Raw genomic sequence first — 25,407 nt, 5'->3', positions numbered from 1 at the left:
ATTGTGCAAGAGGCGAAGTTATTAATGTTTTATGCCACTGCTGGATAACTACTTAGGTGAGACAGAAATAGTTTTAAAGAAGGAGGAAGGATTTCATTCCAAACTTACCAATCTGATCTTCAGGAATGAGGCTCTCAATAGGTGGCTCCATCTCAGAGGTTTGCCGCAGATAGCTCTTCATCTGAGTGATAAACTGGCGGATGGTCTGAAGCAGCTCGAGTCCTGAGGTGTAGCCCTGCCAGGCCTGGGCGCCAGCACCCTCCCCCATGTAGCTCAGATAGTCCTGCACCAGGGAGCCAAAGTATGAGTTCTTATCCTTGGACATCTCCAGGACTTTGCGGATTGCCCTCTTCTCTGGCGTCAGCAGCGAGTTGAAAACGCCGCTCATCTTCCGAAATTTCCCCTGCAGGGCTTTCTGCAGGACCAAGGCGCTGGCACTGGGGCGCCGCTTTGTGTGGACCCCGGGTGGGAGCATAGTCAGATCTTGGTCTTGCTCACTCTCGAGGCTAACGCCGTAGTCAGGTTCTTCTTCTTCATCGTCGTCGTCATCAACGTCGTCGTCCATATTGACGCTGCTGTAACGTAGGTGGGATGGTGGGATGGAGAGCGGGAGATGGGTGTTGAAGTCAGCGACAGTGGGGGGGCTGGGATCATGCAGTGGAGGAATGAAGAAGGCAGAGGACTGGGAGTAATCTAGGGAATCCGAGGAATCTGTGGAGAGGCTCATGTCACTCAGTCGTTGGCCGCCATTGGTACAGTCCTCCTGAGATGCTTCTCCAGGTGTGACTTCTGAAAGCTTGCTTCCTGTCATCACCGAAGGCTCTGAAGCACTGCAGGCGCCCTGGCCTGTAGAATGAGATGACTTTTGCTTTGACAGTTTGGTCCTTAGGATGGCCTTCTCAATCGTCTGATCCTCCAGCGCCAGATGGCACTGAGCATCCTCATGACTGGATGAAGGAGATGCTTTGGATCGACGTGGAGAGGAGGAGAAAGCCGTCAGAGGGAGGGGCAGGGTTCGCCGGGGAATGGATATCGGGGAGCTGATGCTAAGTCTCTTCGGAGGCGAGGACGATGGACTGATGCTCAACGAGGAGCTGAGGCGTGAAAAGAGGTTGCTGCTCTTCTCCTTCTCTTCCTCCTTCGGAATGTTAATCCAGGCGACTTTTTCTGGCATGCTTTGCTGTTGGATAGGAGGCGCAAGCAGGTGTCTGGGAAGACGGGGGGGTGGCGGTCGAGGAGGGCGGGGTGGAGAGGCACCCAACGCCTGGCTGCTACCAGTTTGTCCTGTACTGCATGCACTTGTGGTTATACTCCCTAAGTTCTCTTGAGGTCGCTGGCTCTGGTCACCGAGGTCTGAGCTGTACGTCTGAGGTCTTTCCAAACACGAGTCTCTCTCGCTCCTATTGGTGGGACTTATATTGTTGTTGGACTCATTTCTAAGTAACTGGTTTACAGTTCTGGCAGAGCTGAGCTGGTTGCCACCATCTGGCTGATGAACCTTTACAAAAAGGGGGTTGATGAAGCCCAGTGCGCCGTTAGGCAGGCAACAGTCCAGCTGAGTGGGGCTGCGAATTCGAAGCTCGGGACATGTAGGGGTAGATGGACAGGAGAGCGGTCTCGGAGCCGGTGGAGGTGGTCTATCAGGACCTGCCGTCTTTGGCAGAGATACGGATACTGCTCTCCTGCACAACTTACTGTCCCAAAAGCCTGCACAACAAAAGGAGAAGACGTGTCACTTTGTGTTTAAGATGCTGTTAGTTGGTGCCCAACATCTGGACAGACAGACAGTCTTTGAGAATGTACTTCATCTGTTTCGTCCACTTGTAGACACTAAACAGTGTTATTCAATGTCATTACTTTATCTAGAGTCTTTAGGACAGTAGATGCTTAGAGACCAAGACAAGTCACTCCAGCATTGAACCACCAACTTTTATTATTATTTAAAAAAAAACACATTCTAATACAACTTTTCATAAATATCTACTGTAGAAAATAAGTTTTTATTTTTAAAGAACTGCAATTTTATTTCCATTTTTAGATTCTAAATTAAAGAATGGGGAATGGCAGATTCTCTTTAATGGGATGTTTACATTAGTAGAAAATGATCAGTTTCCAAATTACTGCCAAAAAATAGATCTAAAACCTATTACTGACTTTCAGTGTCATTCTGTTCTAGAAACGCAATCATTCAATGAGTCACTGCTAAAAGCTGCCTGTGTTATCACAGCTATAATTAAAAACATCGTTTGGTTCTTTTGCTCATTTTTTGCAGAAGTTCTTCAGATCCAATGCAGAAAGTCTAAAGAGCCACTTTGCCTACGCAGCCACAGGTTTGCTGTCCCCCTGGTTTATGCAAACACACATCAACTAAAAATACAAGTGATCTGGAAAATGATGAAGCAACATGAACCACCTCTGGATTTAATATTGGTGTGGCTCCAAATAGATACTTGTGTGAATGGCACTACATTAATGGGGGAAATTAAAGTAGTACCTGGCATGCCGAAACTTAAACGTAACCAAGTTTTAGAACAAGAAACACACTGATTTTTCTCCTGCAGTTGTAACGGTTGTACAATTATTTGATTTTAGTGGAGGAGGAGAATAATAAAAAAAAAAAAAAATCAACACTCAAAACAAAATCTCAGGTTAACAGAGAAACTTTAGCACTACGATTGAAATTGGAAAAGCAACAATTTAAAACAAATCGTTTGAGTTTGTCCAATCCCTCCAAACCACAAAATGTGTCACTTCAGTGCTGCAGACTTTGTTGTGACACCAGTGTGTGCTTCACACACGTGCAGAAACGGCTTCTATAAACTAAAACAAACCACAGCTTTGAAATAAATGTGGAACATTTAGAAATACTTTGTGAGCTTTATAGAAGGCAACTCTAGACTTGGCAATCACAAAACGGATGAATGCCATTTTTATTTACATTTTCTATGTTGGGTAATCTTTCAGAAATGTTCAATCAAACTAAATAATAGCTCTACCGATAGTTGAGAAGCAAACTGTCAGACATGTCAGTAAAGACAAAAAGAAAAGCCTCTAAGGAAACAAGAGGGGAAAAAAAAAAAAGCTTTATGACAGCCTTCACTGTCTGAGTCATGCCACGCAGAGCGTCTCCAGCCTGAGTGGCAGCAGAGGAAAGACGAGCTCATGAGGAACAGACGTGCCAGATACAGAGCTGCTCCAGCAGACAATACTTACAGTGACTTCCTGAGCTGAAGGACCCAGGCAAGCTGCTGATGTAATATTGCCTGTGGTAAGAGGACACTGTTGTGTCTCCAAAGGCTGAAACTCCTCTGGTTTCTGCCTCAGCCGGTACAATGATTCACTTGGTGTAATGAGAGTGTGGGTGGAACTTCAGCCCACAGTCCCCGCCTCCCGTCCTCCCCCTCTCAGTAAAGCAGTGTCCCTGTGCTTTGGCAAACGAGCAGATTTCCTCCACCCTCTCCGACTGCATCCCTAAATGCACACGGTAAAACAAACCCTAACCAGCTTACAAATGCACATGCAAGCTGCAGAATAAGGCGATAGGAGCGAGGCGCAACAGCGGTGATCGAAGAATCGGGAAGTAAAAGAATCTTGAGGGCAAATAACCGATCTGGAGCTCAAGATACTACTACCCCCTCTGCACTCTAGAAGGCTTTCTGGACAAAATGCTCCTCACTGATTACTCTGGCAGGTCCAAGGATAGGAGGAATTCTCAGAAATGATGTAGGTTAGAAAAACCTATAATTAGAGATGCAGCAGAACTCAGCAGCTGACCGGAGTTTATCAATTTTCAGCTTGACTGGCCCTTTGATTGGCTGGTTGGAAACAAAAACATCTCGTCTTTTTCCAATTAGTGAAACCACATCATGCTAACCACAACATTCTTCACCATAGAAATACACAGTGACTCAATATGGTTTGTTCACCAAGTCTGGGCACACCAAGAATCTGTCCTCTCATCTCATTCATTTCTACCTCTTCCTTGGTCTGACACAACTTTCCCAGGTGAGAAATGAACCATGGTGTATTGTTGTACATGCAAAAGGTCTTTCATCTACAGACGTCCTGCCAAAAAACTAGTTCAGGAAGTCCAGTCAGGTCAGTGGCTGAAGCTTGAGAAGCGCTCTAATCTGTGCAGTCAGAGCAGATCCAAAGTTCTTGTTACCTGTTGCCCGTCCAACCACCACGGTGTTATAAAATAGTGGAAGTAAATTTAGAATAATGATAATACATTTATTTAAAAGCATCTATTAGGACACTCAAGGTTCCAGCACAGTTAAAGAACAACAAACAGCAAAAACGCATGTCGGTGAAGCTAAGAAAAACAGGTTTGTCTAAAGAGATTTAAACATGCATCGCAAACAAAATGGCCGCCGTGGGTGCACTGACATCACTCTGAACTATGGGAACATTATGAAAAAAGGTGATGTTTTGCAGATTGGGGGCAATAAATTCCCAAATTGATGAGCCAGGTGACTAAAGCTTTCCTCCCCACGGTGGAGAGATGGACAGACCGAACAGAGAGGAGGAGGGAGTTTGATCTGATCTGATTCCCAGGAGATTGAGCAGATATTGGGGGGGTGGAAAAACTGTGAAAGGCTTTCAAAGTGAGTAGAAATAATTGGACGATGATACGAGATTTAACTGGGAGCCAGAGAAGTTGCCCCAGAGAGGGAGTGATGGGATTATTGAAAGGGGTTTGCAGTCGACTTCTGATTCACCTGCAACTTGAGGAGGATTATACTGGAGAGAGCAAAGAGAATCCAACTGCAAATCAAATAATAAAATTCCAGATCCACGGTCTATGTGAATGTTTAACCATTTATGGGAGGATCCTGATAGCTGCTGCTGACCAGAATTAGCTTGCTTTAAGACCATTGGCTTGATCTTAAATTGCTTAATTAGGATTTACCTAAAGCAAAATTGATGAACTATATGTTTGGGGGTTTTTTGTTGTTGTTTTTTTTAAACTCTAGAATTGTGTGTTTAAGTATTGTCAACAATGTCTTCCAATAAGACAGAATTCCTGAAGAACTAAATTTAACTAAAAAAAAAAAAACAACAACACGGTGTTGGACTGCTGCAGCGCCGCCACCACCAGGCTGAACAGGTTTTCTGGGGGGAAACCCTGTACCTCGTTGTGTCTGAAGGGACTCAGTCTTTGCTCCAACCGCCTGTAAAAGCTCAGGGCTGAGTCACTGCAGCAGAGCCAGACGACACCGAGTGGCTGTGGAAAAGGGAAGTGGTGTGGAGGACAAACACTGCTCACCTAAACACTATAAATCATTGTTTACTTCCCACAGAACTCAGAATGAAGTTAAAATTAGCCACTTGTACAGCTCAGCCAGTGTCAGATGTTACTTTTTTTTTTCTTCTTTTTTTTTAAATGATTCCAAGCGAGCACAGCCCCTCCTCCTTCCCTGCAGGATGACGGACCAGGTGCTTGGTCAGAAGCTAGAGGATCTGGAACTGCCGAGTCATGTGACACCAGTGAGCCGTGCGGCTGATCTTCTCCTTAGCGGTTTAAACATTACACAAATGCAAATAAAGGACAAGGCATGTCTTTCTGCAGATTGTAACACAGTGCAACCAAAAGGAAGAACAAACCTGCTCCGAGTTTAGCAGCCTCCTCAAGATCTGCAAAACTTCTGGCAGAAGAGATGGCCTCTGGAAGCTTCAGCGTGAAGGGCAGCACATCCCTGAGACAGAGCAGCCAAACAGACCAGCAGAAGGTGAGAAAGTGAAGACAGGACACCAACCAGGAGAAGACAGACGGACGGACGGACGGATGTGGAAGCTGGTGTTGGGCTAATCTAAAGCCTGTTAGAAAGAGATGAGTGATACGACCGTTCTTCCTATCCTCTGTTCTCACACAGACCTGGAGGTAACACAGCTGTGTTGTCTCGTATGTTGGCTGAAAGTAGGTTTTAGGTTTCATCTTGTTCAGCTGGGCAGACAAAGGCCGGCTGTGCTGCACCTGCTTTGTGCTGCTAACAATTTAACCAAAACATACATCGAAAGAGCATCTTTGCTGCTTCATTGGAGGAGAAAATATATTCTACTTTCCTCTAAAGCCCAACTGCTCATGCTTTATGTGTACAGCTGAAACCAGAAATGTACATACACTCATTTGAGTTAATTGCAGGCACAACTGTTCATGTATGTCAAGGCCACACCTGAAACACAGCGGCTTCTTGTTTGACACGTTAAGAAAGTCAAAAGAAGCGAGCCAAGATATCAGGAAGACAATTTTGCGGCTCCACAAATCTGTTTCGTTTACTGATGCTAGAAAGCTCCATGTTCATCTGTTCAGTCATACTAGAGCGTAGACATGATGGGAACGTCCAACTGTCATGCCGCTCAGGAAGTAGACGGGTTCTCTGTCCCACAGATGGTTCTGAACTGGTTCTGGTCCAAAATGTGCAGCTTGACCCCAGAACGAAATCCAAAGACCTTGTGTAGATGCTGCTGAAGCTGGCAGGACAGAGCCAATGTCCAAAGTCCAAAGTGAAAAGCACCACACTGACACTCTTGTGAGGACGAAGCAATTAATCCAAAAGAAACGTAAAAAGCCAGACTGCAGTTCGCAAGTAACTCAGGGATAAAGATCTTCATTTTTGGAGCTGTGTCTTGTGGTGTGAAGAAACTAAAACAGAATAGTTTTATCAATGCTTTATGGCACAACCGGCCCTTTAAGAGAATTTATGAACTTGATTTGGCCAAAAACAAAAAATGAGTTTGACACCCCTGATGTATGAGGAACAGGAACTTTGTAGAACTGACATGAAATGAGTTAGTTTGGTCTTGATTTTGCTTCAGACACTGAGGAAAACAGATGTGCGTCTTTGTATTTGGTGTACATAAACTTCTGGTTTCAACCGTATAAAGATTTGGGACCATTACTCCAGTAAACCTTAAACCTTTTCCATTGTATTTTTAACATGCTCCCCTCCCCCCATCATTCAGCATGTTGAACTGGACAGTTGCAGGACAGACGGAAGAGAACAATGGCGTCCCGTCTCCAGCTGAACGAGTTTCAACAGTGGAGCTGAGTGAGAGGTGACTCAGTGGGAACTCACCTGCTGATGCAGCAGAAAGCCAAGAGGCGAAAAAGGTCTGCAAAGCTCAGCTCTGATCCCTCCAGAGAGAATGCTGTGGGAGAACAAACCGACACAAACTTCACCAGAAGTCAATTTTACTGCAAAGTTTTAGGGCCAGACTAAGAGATCTTTTTATCTGATGAAATTACAACAATAAATATTATGACAATAAAAGATAACATTAGCAAAATAAAGAATATTACCAGAGGAAACTTGTAGAAAAAAAAGAAAAAAGCAGTTTTAATTATTATTTTTTTAAGTGTTTGTACAAGTTTTGTCTGTATTTTTAAGACTTCATTCTGATAATCTGACTTTTTTCTCATATTATGACTATTCTCATACCGTTACAACTTTATTCTCGTAATATTGTTTTCATTTTCTTGTATTATTACCACTGTATTCTCATAATATGAGTTTGTACTTGTAATTGAAGGTTATTTTAGCCTGGCTCTAACACTAACAAACTATCAGAATCGCTACCGTTTCGTATCCTTAAATCGCAGGATGACTGCAGACAAAACAAGAGCACATCTCCACATCAACTCTATCTTTGGCCTTCACTGAGAAATTGCTGCTTGTGCAGCATAAAGACTGTCACTGTGACACACTTCACAGATGCTGGTGAAGAGGCAGCAGGACTCCATGTAGGTGCTCATTGTTGGTTCTAGTTGCTTCTAAGATTAGAGGCCGCCTTAGAAATTTGCTTTCTGATGGAGTTGAGGCTGTTGGAGGTCAGACTGTCAACCTTTTCTCATTTAGTGACTTCCACTAAAGTCACTCAGTGACATGGATTTAGGGTTTCTATAGACAGCACTCCGGGCCCAGTGTTTGTGTTTGCGTCTCCCCTCCCCCACCGGTTGCCAAGCTCTCCCAGCATTTCACTTTTCATTGCGTTAAAAGAAAGAAATCTGGATGTTTGGACAGCTGCTCCTAGCTCACCCACTACAGCTGACCATAAGCAGCTGACTACTTGAGCAGACGGCTTGACTAATCAAACAGCTGGTTTCAGCTTCTTACACTGAAAAATCAGAAAAATACTAAAGCACCTGAAGACAAACACACTCTTCATTCCATGACTTTGCTTTGACCCATTTGTGGTTTAGTATTTGCAGATTTTTCTGGGGGGCAAAACTCAGAATAATTTACAAGCTAACATGCCTATTTGGGGATTTTTTTTTTAACCCAGAGAATATCTGATATATTCAAAGGAAAATGCAGCTTGGGAAAGTACTTGGGAACAAAGCTACTTGACCCGCTGTTAGCTGACACATATTCAGCAGTCAATCCAGGAGTATCATTCATTTTCCTGGTCAGTGATTAGCTGAATCCCCAGCAACAAAAGTCAGAAGGATTGTGGAGGTTAGCTTCTCCTGTAGTGTTACGATGGTTTCCACTACGAGTATTACAGTATATTCGGAGTTTGAACTGCTAAATTAGGCAGTCAGAAATGATTTTAAAGCGTGTCTCAAGTGTTTGGGGGTTTCAGCTATAGGAGGCTGTTACACAGGGGGTACACGGTATTATTAATGTGTGAAATTTCTGGTTATCATACCATGAGACTCTCATGATGAGTCAAGTCCTCAAGTCCAAACAGAGCTGATCTCTGAACAGAAAAACCAACAAATGTGGCACACTGCGCCCAGTTCAGCAGTTTCCAAAGAAAGGAGCTGTATCAACATGTGCTGGGCTTGTGTTTATGGTGGTGGCATTTCAGAAGGTGGCTTCTTTTTAATTGTTTGTGTAACCCCCCAAAAAGGTGTTCACTCCAGTTAGATTTATGTGAAACTCTGTCTTTCTAATACTGCTGGCACTTAGGGAGGTACAGAAAAGGATGGAGCTCTTCTCTGGGTTGAAGGTTCGGTCTTTGTCAACATGCTAGCTGAAGACCTCCAGTGCTGAACGCTGGCCACTGGTCCTGACCGATGAAAAGAGAGACCTGGCAGACCGTCTTGTCAATTCACCAGTAAGCATTTGGAATTTTCATTCTGCCTAGAAACAGCCCGCAATTACAGAGGAAAGGGGGGAAATCCCACTGTAAATAGACATGAACGAAGGTGTGCTGATTCAGAGCGAAAGAAGAGGAAGAGAGAGACAGAGAGAAAGAAAAAGAAGACTGGGGTGTTAATGTTTGGTGAACAGCAAACCAAACTGTTTCCTGCAAAGATAAGGCTGCAGAACGTCATCATGTCTATCTCAAAGCAGGAGGAGCGTGCATGGTGCTGATTTGATCCTGCACTGAAGCATGTACCACAGACCAACACAGACAATGATGGATTCAAGGCGAAACAGTAGAAAGTCTCTGTGGGTTCTCCCAGTTTTCCCCATAATCCCTTTAAGCAGCTACGTCTGTTCTGTTAGTTTCAGCCTGCCGGACAGCTTCGTTTGGAGAACGAGGCAGCAATCTGAGTTCAACACAGAGGAATGAGAAGGAGAACACCACCTTGTTCTAACAATGACTACGGTGTCAGCATACATCACTGCCTGCTTCTGTAGCTCTCTGTTGCATCACTAACTGCATATTCTCAACAGGCTCTTTGTAAAGCTGCTGCGCAACCTGAGAAACCGCTCCAAGAATAGACGTGGAAGTAACTCACTGTACAGACTCTCTTTGACTGCAAAGTCTTTGATGGGTTCTGCAGAGTCCTTGTCCATGCGTAGAGAAATAACTTTCTTCTGCAGGCTGGTGGACCGTCTCACCAGGAATGACTGCAGAGAGAAAACAGAGGAGATCAGGCTCACAGTCAACAGTATATTTTAAAAAAGTCTGGCCTCCATCAGAAGTCCACCGATTGCAGTGTCAATCGTCAATCTTTTAAAAGCCTGATCTGGCACAAGTCACTTGATAATGCTTAGAGAACATCATCACTGCTCTACAACATTTCATTCAACCAATTCTTTCCAACAGAAGTACGATTTACCTCATACAGAAAAGGTTGGTTTATTAGGTAATAACTGCCCTAAGTAAAAAGTGGTTTAAGGTGCTTTGTGTTTGTCTGCCAGACAGGAGGATAGTGACAGAAGAAGCTACCCTGGTTGCTATCCTCTCACCCCAGCAGGCTGGCTCTGCAGTATTCCAGCTGCATCCTGGTGGCTGAGGCCCAGCTGCAGCCACACAGAATGTGTGTGCATCAGTTTCTCCAGAACACTGAGCCGACGGTGGAGAGAGTCATAGCCTGAATCTCTTGCTTTGGTCGGTCCGGCTCCCATCCCAGGACAAGGTGAGGCTTGAAGAAATAGACGTCCCACTTCTTCGCTCAGCCTGAAAAACACAATTAGTCTATTATTCTGTATGTGGCTATGAAGACGGAGAAACATACTGGGTTCCTGCGCAATAACTGAAAGAAAAATTCAACGTAACAATTTCTGAAGGTAACGTGACTCTAAAGTACGGTACAATTTAACTGTAAAACTTTCCCAGCTGTCTTGGTAGTGTTGAATAGAGCTTACTTTATGAAAAGTTTACTTTTCTTTTACTCAATAAAAGTAAAGTAAAACTTTACTTTTCATAAAGTAAAGTTTACTCATAAACTTCACTTTATGAGTAAAGTATCCCCAACTCAAAAAAGGAATATGGCACATTGCCTTGACTTGAAGTGAAACAACATCTTGCCAACTTGACTGATGAACTTTAATGAGAGGCTCAAGGCTGAATGAAACCCGACATATTATTTTAATGAAGATTTTACTGCTTTTATTTTCATAGCTCCATTTGAGTAAGCAGTGTAGCTTCTCCCGTTTTGCTCAACATCTTCCAGCTCCATCTTGTCGCTTGTTGTAACTGCAGGGTGAGTCAGGTGCAAATCTTCAGAGACGTGTGGCCGCTAGTAGTGGAGCTGCATCTGCATTTAGCTTTTACAGTCCGACTCCGAACCTTTTTCTTTCCTCAACATTCCCCTAGTTTTACTTTCCTCTGCTCAGTATGTGCTGCCACACCAGGCAACGGTTTTGAGCGCGCTCCTGAAGCAGACGTGCTCCAAATCATCCTGTCCGTAACGCTGCCATGTGAATTTAGTTCAGTCTTCATGTCAGAGATGATATTCATTCATTCATTTGTTTGTTTTTAATTGATCGGTTTGGAAAATGTGGTTAGCTGATCCTTCATTCCCAATCAAAATTACAGTTGCTAACTTTAATTAATTATTACAGCAAAATAATGTAAAAAAAAATATTAAAATTAAAAATAAAACACAACTAAATCACAGCTCTGGCACACTGGTGATCACACCTGGGACAAAATAGTTAATTAATTCAATTATGTTTGATTGTGTCTCATCACTATAGTACATAAGTTCAAATTAAGCAAACTCTGTGCAATTATTGCTGTAAACAATGTGAACAAGAACATTGGTGTCTGACTCTTTAGCTATGAATGTAGACCTATTGAGCACACACACACACACACACACACACACACGCACACGCACGCACACACACACACACACACACACACACATCTTCCCTCTTTGCATCTCTACTTGGTAAGATAGTAACAGGAATGAACAGCAGAGTTCCAAACAAAGCCAAACACTTTGCCACTTCCTCTACGTTTCTCAGGTACTTTCTGGATACTGTGAGACAAAAGGGGAATAAATGACCACAGTGACAACTCCAGCTCAAGCTCTTGTTAAGACTTGTCATGAACACTCTCTGCTGGTGGCAACTGGGACTGCATTGTCAAACAAGACCCAGGATAGAAAATAGTCAGCATTCATAACAATATGTAGTAGAGACAGTAGGAGCTTACCCAACATGTGCATCAGTTTCCCTGTTGTCTTCCGCAGTCTCTGTCTTTCTCCCCATCTCCTTCTTCAGTGTGCCGATCTCCCAGACGATCGAGTCAATCAGCTACGAGGACACAAACAGCAATATGACTGAGGATGTTTAAAAGATACAGTTTTATACAATTACAGCTTTTCTATGCCACTTTATCACTATAAGACTGACACTCAGAAAAGACTGAAGTGGAGTGCAGTCTACAACTCTGACATTCATTTTTTTAAAATAGCCTATCAAGACACTGGAGATTGAATTAGGACATCCCTTCCTTACTAGTAATTGTTGTCATTCTACAGCTGCTGATAGGAAATGTGATGCTCTGCATGGTTAGTGAATGAGTGTGCCTCTTAACCACCCATTTTAGGATGTGGTCTGGTCACATTCTTAGAAGAACAGAGCATGAAAGCTAAACAGATTAACAAAGAACAAAATTACAGTACAAAGGGTTACTCAATAAATGACCCTAAAGAAATTATAAGGCTTTTACATATATCTTTATTCAAATAACACCGATCCCTCCGACTTTGAATTTCTATATAATAATTCATTGCCTTAATTCAATGAAGCACAGGAAATGGTTCTTGAGTTACCTTCAACAACGGGTTAAGCCAGAAGTCTACAGAGAAATCTGGCCACTGCTGTCCCAAATATACCAAAAGACGGCCATAAAAATATAAGGGTGAGTCATACTTGTGCACTGAAAGTGGGCGTTGAGTCCACAGGAGAAAAGCAAGCGTCATGGCGCTTGCTTTTAACGCAGAGTTGGTGCATGAGTTCTGCTAACATGAACCTTCACGGAGGAATCGTGGAAATGCTAGAGCAGGTGAACCTGCTCTGCAAGAACCACTTCAAAATCCTCCAAACCTGAGTGTGAATTTTCATGACTGAATGATCGAATTGTGAAAAACTGGAAGGCATGTTCAAGGTTCTGCACATGAAATGTTGATGTTGGCTTTGTGTTCTGGGGCCTTACTTGGGATAACCTTCAACATACATGTTGATTGTTTCTTCCTCCATCAAGACATGATACTGAATCACACTTGCAGGGATTACTCCAATCTGTTTTCATTTCTCCGGAGGAGTCTGGTATTCCTTTATTTATGATCAATTCCACATAGACAGCCATATATGAAGGAATTGTTGGATCAATGCGTACACATAGTTTCATAAACGTGGATTTTTTTTGTGCTTACCCAGTTATTGGGATTTATGTTAAAAAATAATTTGCTATTTGACTCTGTAAAACCAACCCCAACTCATGGTGGGGGAGTACAGGGTGTTCACAATCCTGTACTCCCTCGAGCTCAGAGGAAATCTTTCTGAAAACTCCTCAATTCATTAAACGTGGCTCTGACTCACTGAGCAGACCGCTCCACCAACGTTCTTCACACAGCTGAAACACGCAGAAATGCAGGTGTGGAAACAGAGCAGAAGACCAGCAGAACTGACAGAACTAACCTGTGTGTCAAGCTGCCCTCATCAAAAAGCTTCAACGCTGAACAATTATCCAAGCCTTATGATTTCATATCTCCACTGACCGTGGGTTCTTGCTGTGTGTGGCTCAATGGATCTTGATCTGAGCTTTGTAGATTGACGTTTGTTTCATTTCCCCTTTGGCTGACTGGTCAGATTTTCTGTTGACCAACAGCTTCGACAGAAAGAGGAAGCATGGAGCTCAGCTGTTTAAGAGGAAATCATCAATTCCGACTCCTTATTCCACGTGACCACGTTACCTGACAGAATCAGCCAGCTGGCTGTATTCTCAGTGGCACCTCAGGTTCAAGGAACGTGCAATACTGTTCAACAACTGGCCTCCTTCACAACAGAAAGATCAACTTTATATGCTTTACATAATTTTGTAAAAAACAAAAAACCAGCCATGAAAGTTATAGAAAGGAACAAAGAAATAATAATAACAGGGGTGTGTAAAGACACAACACAGTACAGCTAGGACTCCAGCAGAACCAGTTTTACTTGGGGAGGGGAAAAAAAATCCATCAATCAAAAGAAAGAAAGAATGCGAGCCTGGCTCATCTCCAAAACCAAACTGGGCTTTATTCTATGTATGCTGGCTCACAGCAGATTAACCTCTGTTGCTCTCTACCGCCTCACAGTAGGAATACAGCCAGCATATATCTTGACCCTTTTACACGACAAGGTCTGATTTTAGTGTGAATGAAGCTCTTAAGTGGCGTGGATGACATGATTACATGTCATGTCAGTTATGTACGGTGGCCCAAAAGGGTCAACAAAAATGCAAAAGCTATAAAACAACAATTGAAGCTCTGCTCAAATGGAAGTTACACCATCATCCGTCTTAGGATAACCTCCACAACATTCACTTCAGAGTGTCGCAAATTATAGCATTACCACTTTTTACCATAACTTCCATTTTAGTGTAGTAACATCATTTCTAGCATATCATTCACTGTGGCTTTTGCATATTGTTGACCCTTCTGGGCCACTGTAGTTATGTTTTAACCCACCAAAACTTTCCTTCATACTGTTGCAGTGGTTTAAACCTTCTTCAATGAGACACTAGACACCAAGTGATAAATTGTCTGCAGTAAAGGAGCCAAGTAAAGGGCCCGCATGGACAGGCCGAAGTCAAACAGTTGACTTGGGGAATTTGATTTCGCACACGTCCCTCAAGATCCACAAACACCCCTCCTACAGCTATAGTAAACACAGCGATCATGGCAGAGAGGAACGCCTATTATGAGTTTACAAGTTCAGAAAAAGAGGGAATAATGATTGGCAAGCTGAAATATCTCATTTTATTTTCCATGTTGTCAGTAATCAGAATAAGAATGGAAGGTGTTAGTGGGACGTTAGTTTGCCGCATCGGACCAGAACCCAGGAAGGTGAGTTTAATGTTTTGATCCAATAGATGCGGCAACAAGAGGCTGAGAACCAAAAGATGTGATTTTTGTCACACAACTGTGACAATGGGATGAATTTTGGCACATTAACCCGAACATGACGTTCCCCACTTGCTGCTGCGCACTGCTACTGAGATGGCTGAAAGAAGGTTACCACACTTTCCCCTTACAAGAAACAGAAGCTCATCCTTTGACCAGAGTAAAATAACCAAGGGTTTTGGGAATGGAGCCAGTACTCAAAAACACTCTTTAGAGCAGAGCTGTCAAACTCCACACCTCGAGGGCCACAACTTTTAGTCGTGCCTCTCCTGAAACAAATAATTAGGTCATTAGCAGGACTTTGAAGAACTTGTCCACAAACTGAGGAGGTAATTCAGCCATTTGATTCCAATGTTCGACCAGAGGCACATCTAAAAAATGCTGAACAGCGATCCTGGAGGACTGGAGTTTGACACCACTTTAGAAAACCTTTAATCATCTCTAACCCATGATGTGAAACTTCCTTTTATCAGTCAAAATTCCTTAAGTTTGCAAACTGGTCAAATATGACCACACACTAATTTCTTCCCGTAACATAAATATGAGGCTTACAGCTATTTGCCTACATAAAAAATGCCTGGGTTGTGAAATCAGAGAAAACTGAAATAGCAGTCAGAGTGGGGAGGTTAATCTGCCTCTTCCCTCTAACTGGTACCTTTGCTGCTCCATACTAGGAGCAACAGATCTGCATTCACATCCCAAGCTTTTAAAATAATCCTAGATTCTCCTCATGAAAAGCCCAACAACAGAGAGCTGTTCCTGATTACTCAGGGTTCACACACCTTGAAGAAACTGCCCTTCGTCTCACAAGATGGACTGATCGACATGCTGTCTCTTTGTCGCTGAGCCGTCTGTGGAAGAGACAAGACATTTAATATAAAGACAAAAAAAAAAAAAAAAAAAAAAACGTTAAAATTTGCCAGGAAAACTAACTTTACTGAACAGAAAGAGAGAGAATATAAAGCTCTGTGACTGACTTCTCTCATTTAATGAAAACATTATGAACATGTGAATTCACCTGTCAGAGTCTGTTTTACCAATGGTGAGTGGTGAGACACTTACCATTGGTTAACCCCTAACTCTTGCTTTATTTGGTGAAGTTGAAGAACCAGTCACTGTCAGGAAGGGACTCGTCATCGAAGAGTCCTTACTGTAAGACATGAGGGGAGTGACATCATCACCCAGGCAGGTATAAAGCGATTCACGGTCCGTACAAAACAAGCCGCAATAGATAGCAGCAGTGTTTAATGAAACATAAAAAAGAAGGAGGACCACATCATCCGCAAAAAGCAGAACTGCAATCCTAAGGCCACCAAAATGGATCCCCTCAATACCTTGGCTGCACCTAAAAATTATGTCTATAAAAGTAATGAACATAATAGGTGACAATGGTCAGCATTGGAAGAGTCCAACTCACAGCGGAAATCAGCCTAACTTACCTTCAGCGGTGCGGACTAGACTCTGACATCGGTCATACAGGGACCTAACAGCCTGTATCAAAGGGCCTTGTATCACATACTCCTGAAGGACCCTAAACAGGGCTCCCAGAGACACAGTCGAACGCTTCTCCAAGTTCACAAAACACAGAGTTGAAGCACACTCCAACTACAAAGTCGTTTTGAAATAAATAGTTTCAAAACCCTACAACAACCAGAGGCCGGTTGTAAATCTGACCAGCATTACACGGTGTTTTAGATCCACAGGCTGATTACTTACTTGAGGTTTAACAGAAGTGTAAAAACGTATTATTGCTTTAGTATTAGTTTGTCTTTGTTTTTTTGTTTGTTGCTTTCAAGATCACAGTTGTGTGTTTAAGAACTGTCAGCAATGTCTTCCTGTAACATTTAATTACCCAGTAACATTTAACATTTTTTAATACAAAAGCGAGGCTTAACAAGTTTTCTGGGGAAATCCTGGATGCCCAACAGATTTCCTGAAGTATTTCCAGTCCAAGGAAGTACTGTCTTTTTCACGCAAGTAGCTAAATATAAAACAGCATTACCGTCAACCCAGTTCTTGTGATTACATACCTGATCTATTTTAAGAAGCATCTCTATCAGGGCAGATTGGATTCAGCACAAATGTCAGATTTTGAAGCTCTTCAGTTCTGCTCTATCAGAAACCTGGACTCCTCCGATGAGAGGTTTTAGAATATAAACCTGTGAATGGTAACTTCACAGATACAGAGGTCATGAATTCATGTCCCTGTTCTGTTCAGCACATCCTGTACAGCCAGGGGGAAAGAAACGGGCCCATCCTGTGATTTCAAAGTGTGTAGAAGCACCTTTATGCAGTAATAAATAATTTCCTGTTTTAATGTGTCAGTTTCTCACATCATCACACAGGACTTTTGGTTCAGTTTGCTTGGGATGACCGCTCTGCGTCTTCAGTTGGTTCCACACAACCAGAATGTCGGATCAGCTTCTCGTCTTTTCTAGAACTGGGTGTGAGTGCGGCTCAGTGGGTAGTGTGGTTTAGGATCGTTTTGAAGCTCCATCCCACTGCCTAGACGAAAAAGCAACAGGTTTAGACTTGCCTGTTGAGGCAAGAAATTACAGGGAAAATTGTTTACCCCAACAAAGCTCCAAGTAACCTTTCACAATCAGCACATTTGGTTTTCTTCCCAATTCTGTTATCTTTACTACATTTATTTTTTGCAATTTCATATTAAAGAAGGTAACTTAAGCTTCTCAACTGATGTACTAAAGTCTCCAAGGAGAAAAAAATTAAATATTCTACTAGTAAAGAAAAGGATTTACATTCTTTTTGTATGAAAACAGCAAATATGGAACATTCTATATGTTTGTATAGTGGTAAAATTACCTGTTTGATACTTTTTGTATGTTCAAAAGGTTGATCCCTCGTCCTCTGTCTGTCTGAATATTACAATACAACATTTCTTAACAGAAGAGTCTGCATCACAAAGGCCAAGATTGAAATTGAAAATTATTATTTAATTTAAATTATTATTTTACAGCTCTGTTGAATTTATGAATAAGTCTCTTATTTTGAAATGAGAGGAAATAGTTTTTGGGTTGTCTTGACGAGTGGAACAACTTGTGGTTGGGTTGACACCTCCACCAGACTGAGAAAAAAAAAAAAAGGATGGCAGAGCAGCTAATAATGCTACGTTAGCATCTGCTTCAAAGCTTCCTGTCTGAATGTGTAAAACTAGAAAACCATTTGGCTTTTTTAATACACAACGAAAAAATCTGAATGCCGTCCATCATTTTGATGGCTCTACAATTCACACCTTTTTCAACTTCACCCACAAGGAGGGCAACTCAAATCAATAAAAAGAAAAAAATTCCAGAGAAAAATAAAGAAGAATACTATGAATTCATTTATAGTTTAAACAGAAGAACAGGCAGCTTATCTTGTTGAGGAAAGAAAGAAATGTGCAGAAGTGAATTCGACTTTAACATTTCACTGCAGAGTTAAATACGTGTTGATCAGCTCCCCTCAATCACACATCCTAGATGATTTAAACCCGACTCACCCTGATTCTGTGACAGCGAATAAAACGTTAGATGTGTTCATCTGTTTTTATCTGTATGCATTATCTTGCTAAATATTGCTAATTAAACAGAATAAAAATTAAATGCAACTGAATAGCCTATGTCATTATTATTATTATTCAAAAATTTACAAGAGAAAATAGATTAACAGATTAAAAAAATTTTTTTGATGCCCCCAGTCTAGACGATAAATGACAAAAAGCGCATAACATGACCTCCGATTTTGCTGTAAATTTACTGAGACCACTCCAGCCTGAACAGGATTATTTGATGAAGATTCAGGAAACTGATAGAACCACTTCTGTGGAACCGCCATGTGTGGGACGAAAAACAAAACTAACATAAGACTGGTCGAGGCTTGACTGATTTACTAACCACCAACTCTTGTACGGTTAAAACCAGACGTTTACCTGTGCTGAATAGAAAGACATCCACCTGTTTTCCCTCACTGAGTAAATGAGTGTGTTTCCCTCATTAGAATTATCAAAATTATTCTTATTTGATAAGCAACTTTAATAATGTAAGAAAGCCACAATTTTCTGTTCAATCAGTTAGTATTTAAAACAACCGTCACAAAATAATGTTAAAATTATGTTCCTTTAAAATTAAGCATTTCATGGAAAAAACTGTCTATGTTATGGCAAGATGGTGGACCTGAAAAACCTCAGGTTTTTAAGATAAAGGCCTTTTATTAATTAATTTAGTCAATCAACAAGATCAATCAACTGTAACTTGCCATGACAACACCAACACAACAACACGCACAACCTTTATATTGACATTAGCACAAATGGTCCACATTCAAATATGTTCATTTTCAAGATCCCAGAACAGCCCATGCTGAGGAGATCCTCTAGAAATTAGGCCGATTCCTAACTGGGATTGTCTACCTGTGCAAAAGTGCTCAGAGTGATCCTGGAGATGATCCAGAGGCTAAGCGAGCCTTTCAGGAAATACACCGTTTGAATTTCTGACCCATGAGTCACGGTGGAGGCAGAACACAGCGTTAGTCTCCTGTGGTACCAGTACCAGCACTAAGCACATTAGCAGATTGCCGAGAAGATTGAAAAAGCAACCTCTCAGTACAAGGGAAGTAGATTTCTCCCACTCCTGTTTCTTAAATAAACAAGTCAAAGACAAACTGTCAACTTAGGGACATGATGTGCATGTGTCTGTATTACCAGTCTACCGATTAAAGGTTTCCCCCAGAAAACATTTGAAAAGCCCAGCAGCAGCGGCACTACGGCAGTCCACCATGGTTTTGTGTTAAAAAATGTTAAAAGGTGACTGGAAATGTAATAACATGATTAGGTAATTGTATTATTGGAAGACATTGCTGACAATACTGAAAACAAGTACAGATTCCTAAAAACAGTAAATAAAAAATATAATTACTAAATTATATATATTTTCGGTCTAGTCATTTAAGACCAAGCCAATGGTCCGTTGCATTTGCCTGGTCAATGCAACGAACCGGTATAGATATTTCTCCACCATTAACGCGTTTGGTTGCATTGATTGATGGTGCTCAGATCTTCCTCCTGGCTCTGATTGGTTGTTTTTGGTGGGAGCAGTGCGTTTCTTCAGATGGCATTGATCTTTTTCACAGATTATCTGTTTCATAAACCGCCACGACATGGTGACAGTTTGAACAAATATGTAAAAAAATAAATAAATAAATAAAAAATCTTTATAAAAATTACATACTGCAGCAGCAAATAGTTTAACATTTAATTTTAAGATTTAATTTAGTTGGCAAGTTTACTTGCAAAAAAATGCAAAAGATAAATCTTTAATGGTTGATTTGTTGCCATAACTACAATCTCATGTTATGGAATCACATTATAACTATGCCTATCATCTGATGGGTTTAATCTTTGTGTTTGGTCACAAACACAACTCAGGAAATAATTATCACTGACTAATTTTAAGATTGGCCCATTTAAAAGTGACCTTGTATTGCAAATTCCACCAATTTGTATTGAAAATGCTGCGAGTGGAGGTGATGTTCTTAACAGGAAGAGGGGGCCCACTATCCTATTCTGCAAAAGGCCCTATAAAAACTTGGAACAGCCATGGTTGCATCCATTATCTTATGCGTTTATTCCTTGTGAGGTTGCGAGGGGTGCTGTTACCCATCTCCAGCGGCTAACGGGCAAGAGGCGGGGTACACCCTGGACAGGTCACCAGTCCATCACAGGCCAGCTGTGGTCACATTTAAAAGTAAAACTAATATAAAAGAAAAATGACCTAAAATGGGCAAATTTTTATTTGCTTAACTAAATATACTTCTGGTACAAAATGCAAGTATTTCTTGTAGTAAGTTTCATAACGTCTGCAGCTTGGTGTAGTATTTTGATTTGCTGATTATGATTGGCTGTTATTTATCCAAGTAAATGCAGTATCTGCAAAAAATACTCTGAATGAAAAAGACCAAAAAGGCACAGAGCGAGCACAGAACACGCACAGAGCGAGCGTGTGAGGTATAAGAGCACACGCCATACATTACAGTTTGCTCACAAGCCTGCACTCACAATCTCACTGCTCACTCAATGCAAAACCTCCAAAAACCCAACTAGAAATTAACATCATCGATCACAACTCATTCTGTTTGCGAATTGGTCGGGATGAAATTCAGAGGAATAAAACTCAATGGGAGAAATCCCAGACGCAGCACTGGGAGATGAGAATCGAGTGGAACCATTTCCATAGTCCACCTGGTTAATGAACTGAACTACCTGCTGATCCTCACATTCCTTGTCCCACCCCCTGATCTATGAAACATCACTTCTCTCTCACTGTTTAAATATCATCTGAAAACATGTATTTTGAGGGTAGCCCATTCTTTTCAGCTTAATTCCTGTTTGCTTTAATTATTACACTTTTATATTCCAATTGTTGCTATTGTTGTATAATGGTTTTTAACTGTACAAAAAAACCTTGAGTGTTCAGAACAGAGCGTTTTTATGACATGCATCATTATTATTAGAGTAAAAGTAAGAAATATTATTTCTGGATATAGGATACAGGGTTTCCCCCAGAAAACTTGCTAAGCTCGGTGAAAAATAAACTGATAAACAATGCTAAGCGTGGTGGAAACACAAGTAAAGCCTGGCGGGCCACCAGGCTTATAATACACTAACCCTGGCATAGGTGACCTGTTAACATAATCCAGAGAGTTTGTTGTTACCTTTTAGGATTTGAGAAAAACAAACACGTTTCTGTATCGCCAGCATGAGGTCCTGTGGTTACCATGGTATTCCTTTCAAATAAGTAGTTTTATAATAATAGCGACATACTCTGAAAAATGTGGATGGCTCCGTTTACTTTCTGAAAACATATGATGTAGACACCTCACTAGGATAACGTACTAAACAAGGCAGAGGAGTAGCTGCTTCATATTCCAATAATTATTGCTGGTTTGTGTTGTAATAAGTGGCACTGAGCGCGGTTGATTCATGTGTTAAGTCAGCGTGAGCTGTGAAAGACCCTCGACCGTGAATGATGCGGTTTTCTGTATCTTTACTTCAACTCGCGGAGCAACAGGTGGTGGCAGAGGACCATCAGCTGCATTACGTGGGACTGGGCCACGGCAAGACAGGCAGTGCACGAGACAGTAGAATCCAACCCGCAGCAGTTAGTCAACAAGGACGAAAGAACTTCGGTAGTCTAACTTACCACCGAGGAGATCACTGCCGGCCGACCGAAGGAACCTCCACCTCACCGTGGAGGAGAAGCACCACCACATGTCCATGAATTAATTGTCTCACATTCGTAAAAGTGGCTCGTTTAAACTCTGGTTAAATCAGGTGAAACTTCCTAACAGTCTCTCTCCATATCCCCAAAGGGTTGTCGACTCAACTTCACGGATTCTTGTTGTCTCCATATAAATATCCGCTACTACGCACAGAACTTCCGCTGTTTTCCAAAATAAAGCACGTTAGGGTTTAGTGCTGCGTTCCAATTGTAGTCAGAACTGGGAAATCCCGACTTCCGACAGTCGGAAAATCAACTGGAAGGCCCACCGAGGTCGGCTTTTCTAGTGAGGAAATTGGGAGCAACCCCCCCCCCGTCCCCCAATTAGAACTTGTTAGGCGACTTTCAATTTGAATATGGCTGCTTCTCGCAAAAATAGCTGTGAGTAAGCTCAAGCTGTAGTGGGAAACATGTTTATTTTACAAGACTCGCAAGAGTCTGTCCAAAATCAACGGAAAGCAAAGCTTAAGATGATAGAAAGAGCTGCTATTATGGACATAAACTGCTGCTGTTACCTGTGGTGTGATGTCAAAGCTCCGAGTTCCGACTTTTGGCATAACTGGTACACTAACCAAGACTAAATACTTGTAATTTTTTAGGTACGCCTGTAACATAGCCAGCCAATCACATGGCAGCAACTCAATATGCTTAGGTTTCTTGTGGCAGGGAATGTGTGTTGGAATAGTCTTTGCACTTACTCTTTTATTTATTTTTTTCATTTTTTGGACAGTACCTGTGTGTATGTGTTATAACCAGGAATAGTTTAGTATCTAAAAAGTTAATATTTAATTTGTTGTTTTTGTTTGATGAAGCCAGAATATTCAGCTGTTAGTTTTGGGAGTTTTCTTCTGCCAGGATTTACATGACAGCTGATAATGTCAACAACCAGGAAGATTATACAACCAACGTCTTATTATTATTACTTTTCTTTTCTCTCTCTCCTTTTTTTTAGCAGAATGCGACTTTGAATGTCGATAATATTAGTAGTCCTTTATTTACAGGCCAGAAGAGAAGAGCAGACAGTAGGACAGAGAGCAGAAATTGCAGTCAAATTAAATTCAGTTAACTTTTCAGTGACGAGGTCCATGCTTTTGTTTTGTGAAGGCAGGTGATCTACTTCCGCTTATTTTCAACCCGTTGATGGAGGCAGATTGTTCGTACTTTTACAGACTACACAGCAAAACAACAACAAATTTTGGATTAGCTTTCAAATCACGTGTCTTCTTTCAGAGAAATGTTATTGGTTATATTATTGTTTAGTTTTCAGAGGTTTTTTTTTTCCTTTTTCCACTTTTTTTTCCACCTCACAGTAGTGAAAACACGCTGACTGTGGAACCGCAGAGCAACAAAGAGAGAAGTATTTTTAGAAGTGGATGAGACAGACTGAACCTCTTTGACCACAGATTATAACTATAGTGCCACCATTTTTCAGAGGTTGTGTATGTTTATTAGAATATTAATAACAAAAAAATTAAACCTTTTCTTTGGAAATACTAAAGTAAAAAAAAAAAAAAAAGAAACTTTACTAATTACAAGTCAAAGTGCGGCGTTCTGATTTTGGTTGTCATTCTCTTTTTTTTTTTCCACTGAACATCAGCTGGCAAACGAGGAAAATCTTAAATATTACAGCCAATAGCACCACTGAGTGTCCAAAATACCAAAACCATTACACAACCCAAGTTTATTTGTATAGAGCAATGCAGCAACACAATAGTTCAAAGTGTATTACATGATGAAAAATAAAACAAACACATTATGTTATGGTGGGAAAATAAATGCGATGAAAAGTCAAAAAGAGACTAAAATTAGTGATGTTATCATTAATCAAAGGCAACTCTACACAAATGGTTTTTTAAAATAAAAATATATATATATATTTTAACAGTTTTGCAGTTTTCTGGAAGTTTTTTCCAGATTAGTGGAGCATAAAATCTGAATGCGGCTTCTCCATGTTTAGTTCTGACTCGGGAAGATACAGAGAAGTCTTAAAGCCAGAAGACCTGAGTGGTCTGGAATGTTGATACGACGACAACAACAGGTCTCTAATGTATTATTCAGTGATTTATGAACTAACAAAATTATTTTCCAGTATTTTCTCTGACGTACAGGGAGCCAATGTTAGAACCTAGTGGGGGTGTGAATATCCGATGCAGCACCGTCTTATATCAGCTGCAGCTGTCAGATCTTTTAGGCGGACCTGTGAAGACAGTAAGCAGTGGTCAGTTCAACTAAAGATAAACACACGGATGAGTTTCTCAATATCTTGTTTTTGCAATGATTTCACTCGATGACTCCAGTGCAGGCAACAATTACGAATAGCATGAATAACTGGCAAGATGTTTCATTGAGACAGATAAACAATAGAGTTGAAGGTTGTCTTCCCGATAGGGACTGGAACCACATGTGAAGAGGAGGATGATGATCCTGGGGAGTGTAAGATGTATCCACAGCCTGATCGGCTGCTTACTGCAGGAGATGGTTTGTGGAGAGAGATATTTGTACTGATGTTTCATTGGATGGTGGACGGCTAGGTGAGCATTGAGTGGGCGGATTAGGAATGGAGCGGCAAGGAGGCCAAAAAAGATGAGACACCAGGAGGGATTCGTAGAACGGAAGACATGTAAACAATCCAGGAGCCTTCTTCTGGAAGGCTAGCTCTGCAAGGAGGAGAGGACACCAAGGGTAAGTTAACAGAAGAAATGCTTTAGATGGCTACCAAGCTCACTAGAGCATTTCTTTAGCAAGCTTTTTCTTTAAATTTCTCAGGAAATCCACTCCTTTAAATACTTCTCCATAATGAGGTCTGATAAATACGAGATACTGCACCTGCCCAAAAAAAACAAAAACCAGCAAACAAAAAAAAAAAAACAAGAGACCTTCCTCACCTTCTTCCTGCAGAAGAGGAAGATAAAACAGCCCACAAGTCTGTGGATGCAACAGTTGGGAACATTAGTTTTTTAGTTTATGTTCATTGGGTGATGGAAGACTAACTTTGTAGTTGTTTTTATGTGTTGCCAAATGTTCAGATCTGAGTCCATTTTGGACCTGATCACTGGTTTCCAGCTGTATTAGCTGAGCTGTGTGCTGATTCTTGATTATTCTTCTTTAGGTTAAACAATGTATTACTTCAGTTTTGCTTCTATTCAGCTGAAGAAGTTTATGGTACATCCAAACAGTGCTTGAATGGTGACCTGGTGACAGAGCTGTGTATCATCTACATAGGAATGGTAACTTATTTCCTGTAATAATCTGACTGAGCAGGAGCATGTAGATGTTATATACCATGGGCCCTAGGATGGAACCATGAGGGACCTGGCATGTGATTTTTGTCACCTA

The 25,407-nt window shown here is 41.4% G+C and overlaps 1 protein-coding gene across 5 annotated transcripts in view; it reads right to left on the bottom strand.

Annotated features, from left to right (window-relative positions):
• Positions 1 to 22,251, bottom strand: part of rin2a (Ras and Rab interactor 2a) — a 29,101-nt gene extending 6,850 nt beyond the window's left edge. Inside the window, exons 1-11 of one of the 5 annotated variants that reach the window (XM_044136241.1) lie at positions 21,994 to 22,251; positions 17,131 to 17,302; positions 16,828 to 17,054; positions 15,860 to 15,947; positions 15,580 to 15,648; positions 11,845 to 11,945; positions 10,149 to 10,359; positions 9,695 to 9,806; positions 7,080 to 7,152; positions 5,608 to 5,699; positions 109 to 1,707 (exon numbers count right to left, since the gene is read on the bottom strand). In XM_044136241.1, the coding sequence (XP_043992176.1) occupies positions 109 to 1,707; positions 5,608 to 5,699; positions 7,080 to 7,152; positions 9,695 to 9,806; positions 10,149 to 10,359; positions 11,845 to 11,945; positions 15,580 to 15,648; positions 15,860 to 15,862 (2,260 nt within the window). In that variant the 5' untranslated portion in view covers positions 15,863 to 15,947; positions 16,828 to 17,054; positions 17,131 to 17,302; positions 21,994 to 22,251. The remainder of the gene's footprint in view (positions 1 to 108; positions 1,708 to 5,607; positions 5,700 to 7,079; positions 7,153 to 9,694; positions 9,807 to 10,148; positions 10,360 to 11,844; positions 11,946 to 15,579; positions 15,649 to 15,859; positions 15,948 to 16,827; positions 17,055 to 17,130; positions 17,303 to 21,993) is intronic. The other 4 variants (XM_044136240.1, XM_044136242.1, XM_044136243.1 and 1 more) reach the window with 4 other exon arrangements.
• Positions 22,252 to 25,407: the final 3,156 nt, after the last annotated feature.

The sequence above is a fragment of the Gambusia affinis genome, linkage group LG13, assembly GCF_019740435.1.
Source record: "Gambusia affinis linkage group LG13, SWU_Gaff_1.0, whole genome shotgun sequence".
Taxonomy (NCBI): Eukaryota; Metazoa; Chordata; class Actinopteri; order Cyprinodontiformes; family Poeciliidae; genus Gambusia; species Gambusia affinis.
This window is presented reverse-complemented; position numbering and strand designations above follow the sequence as displayed.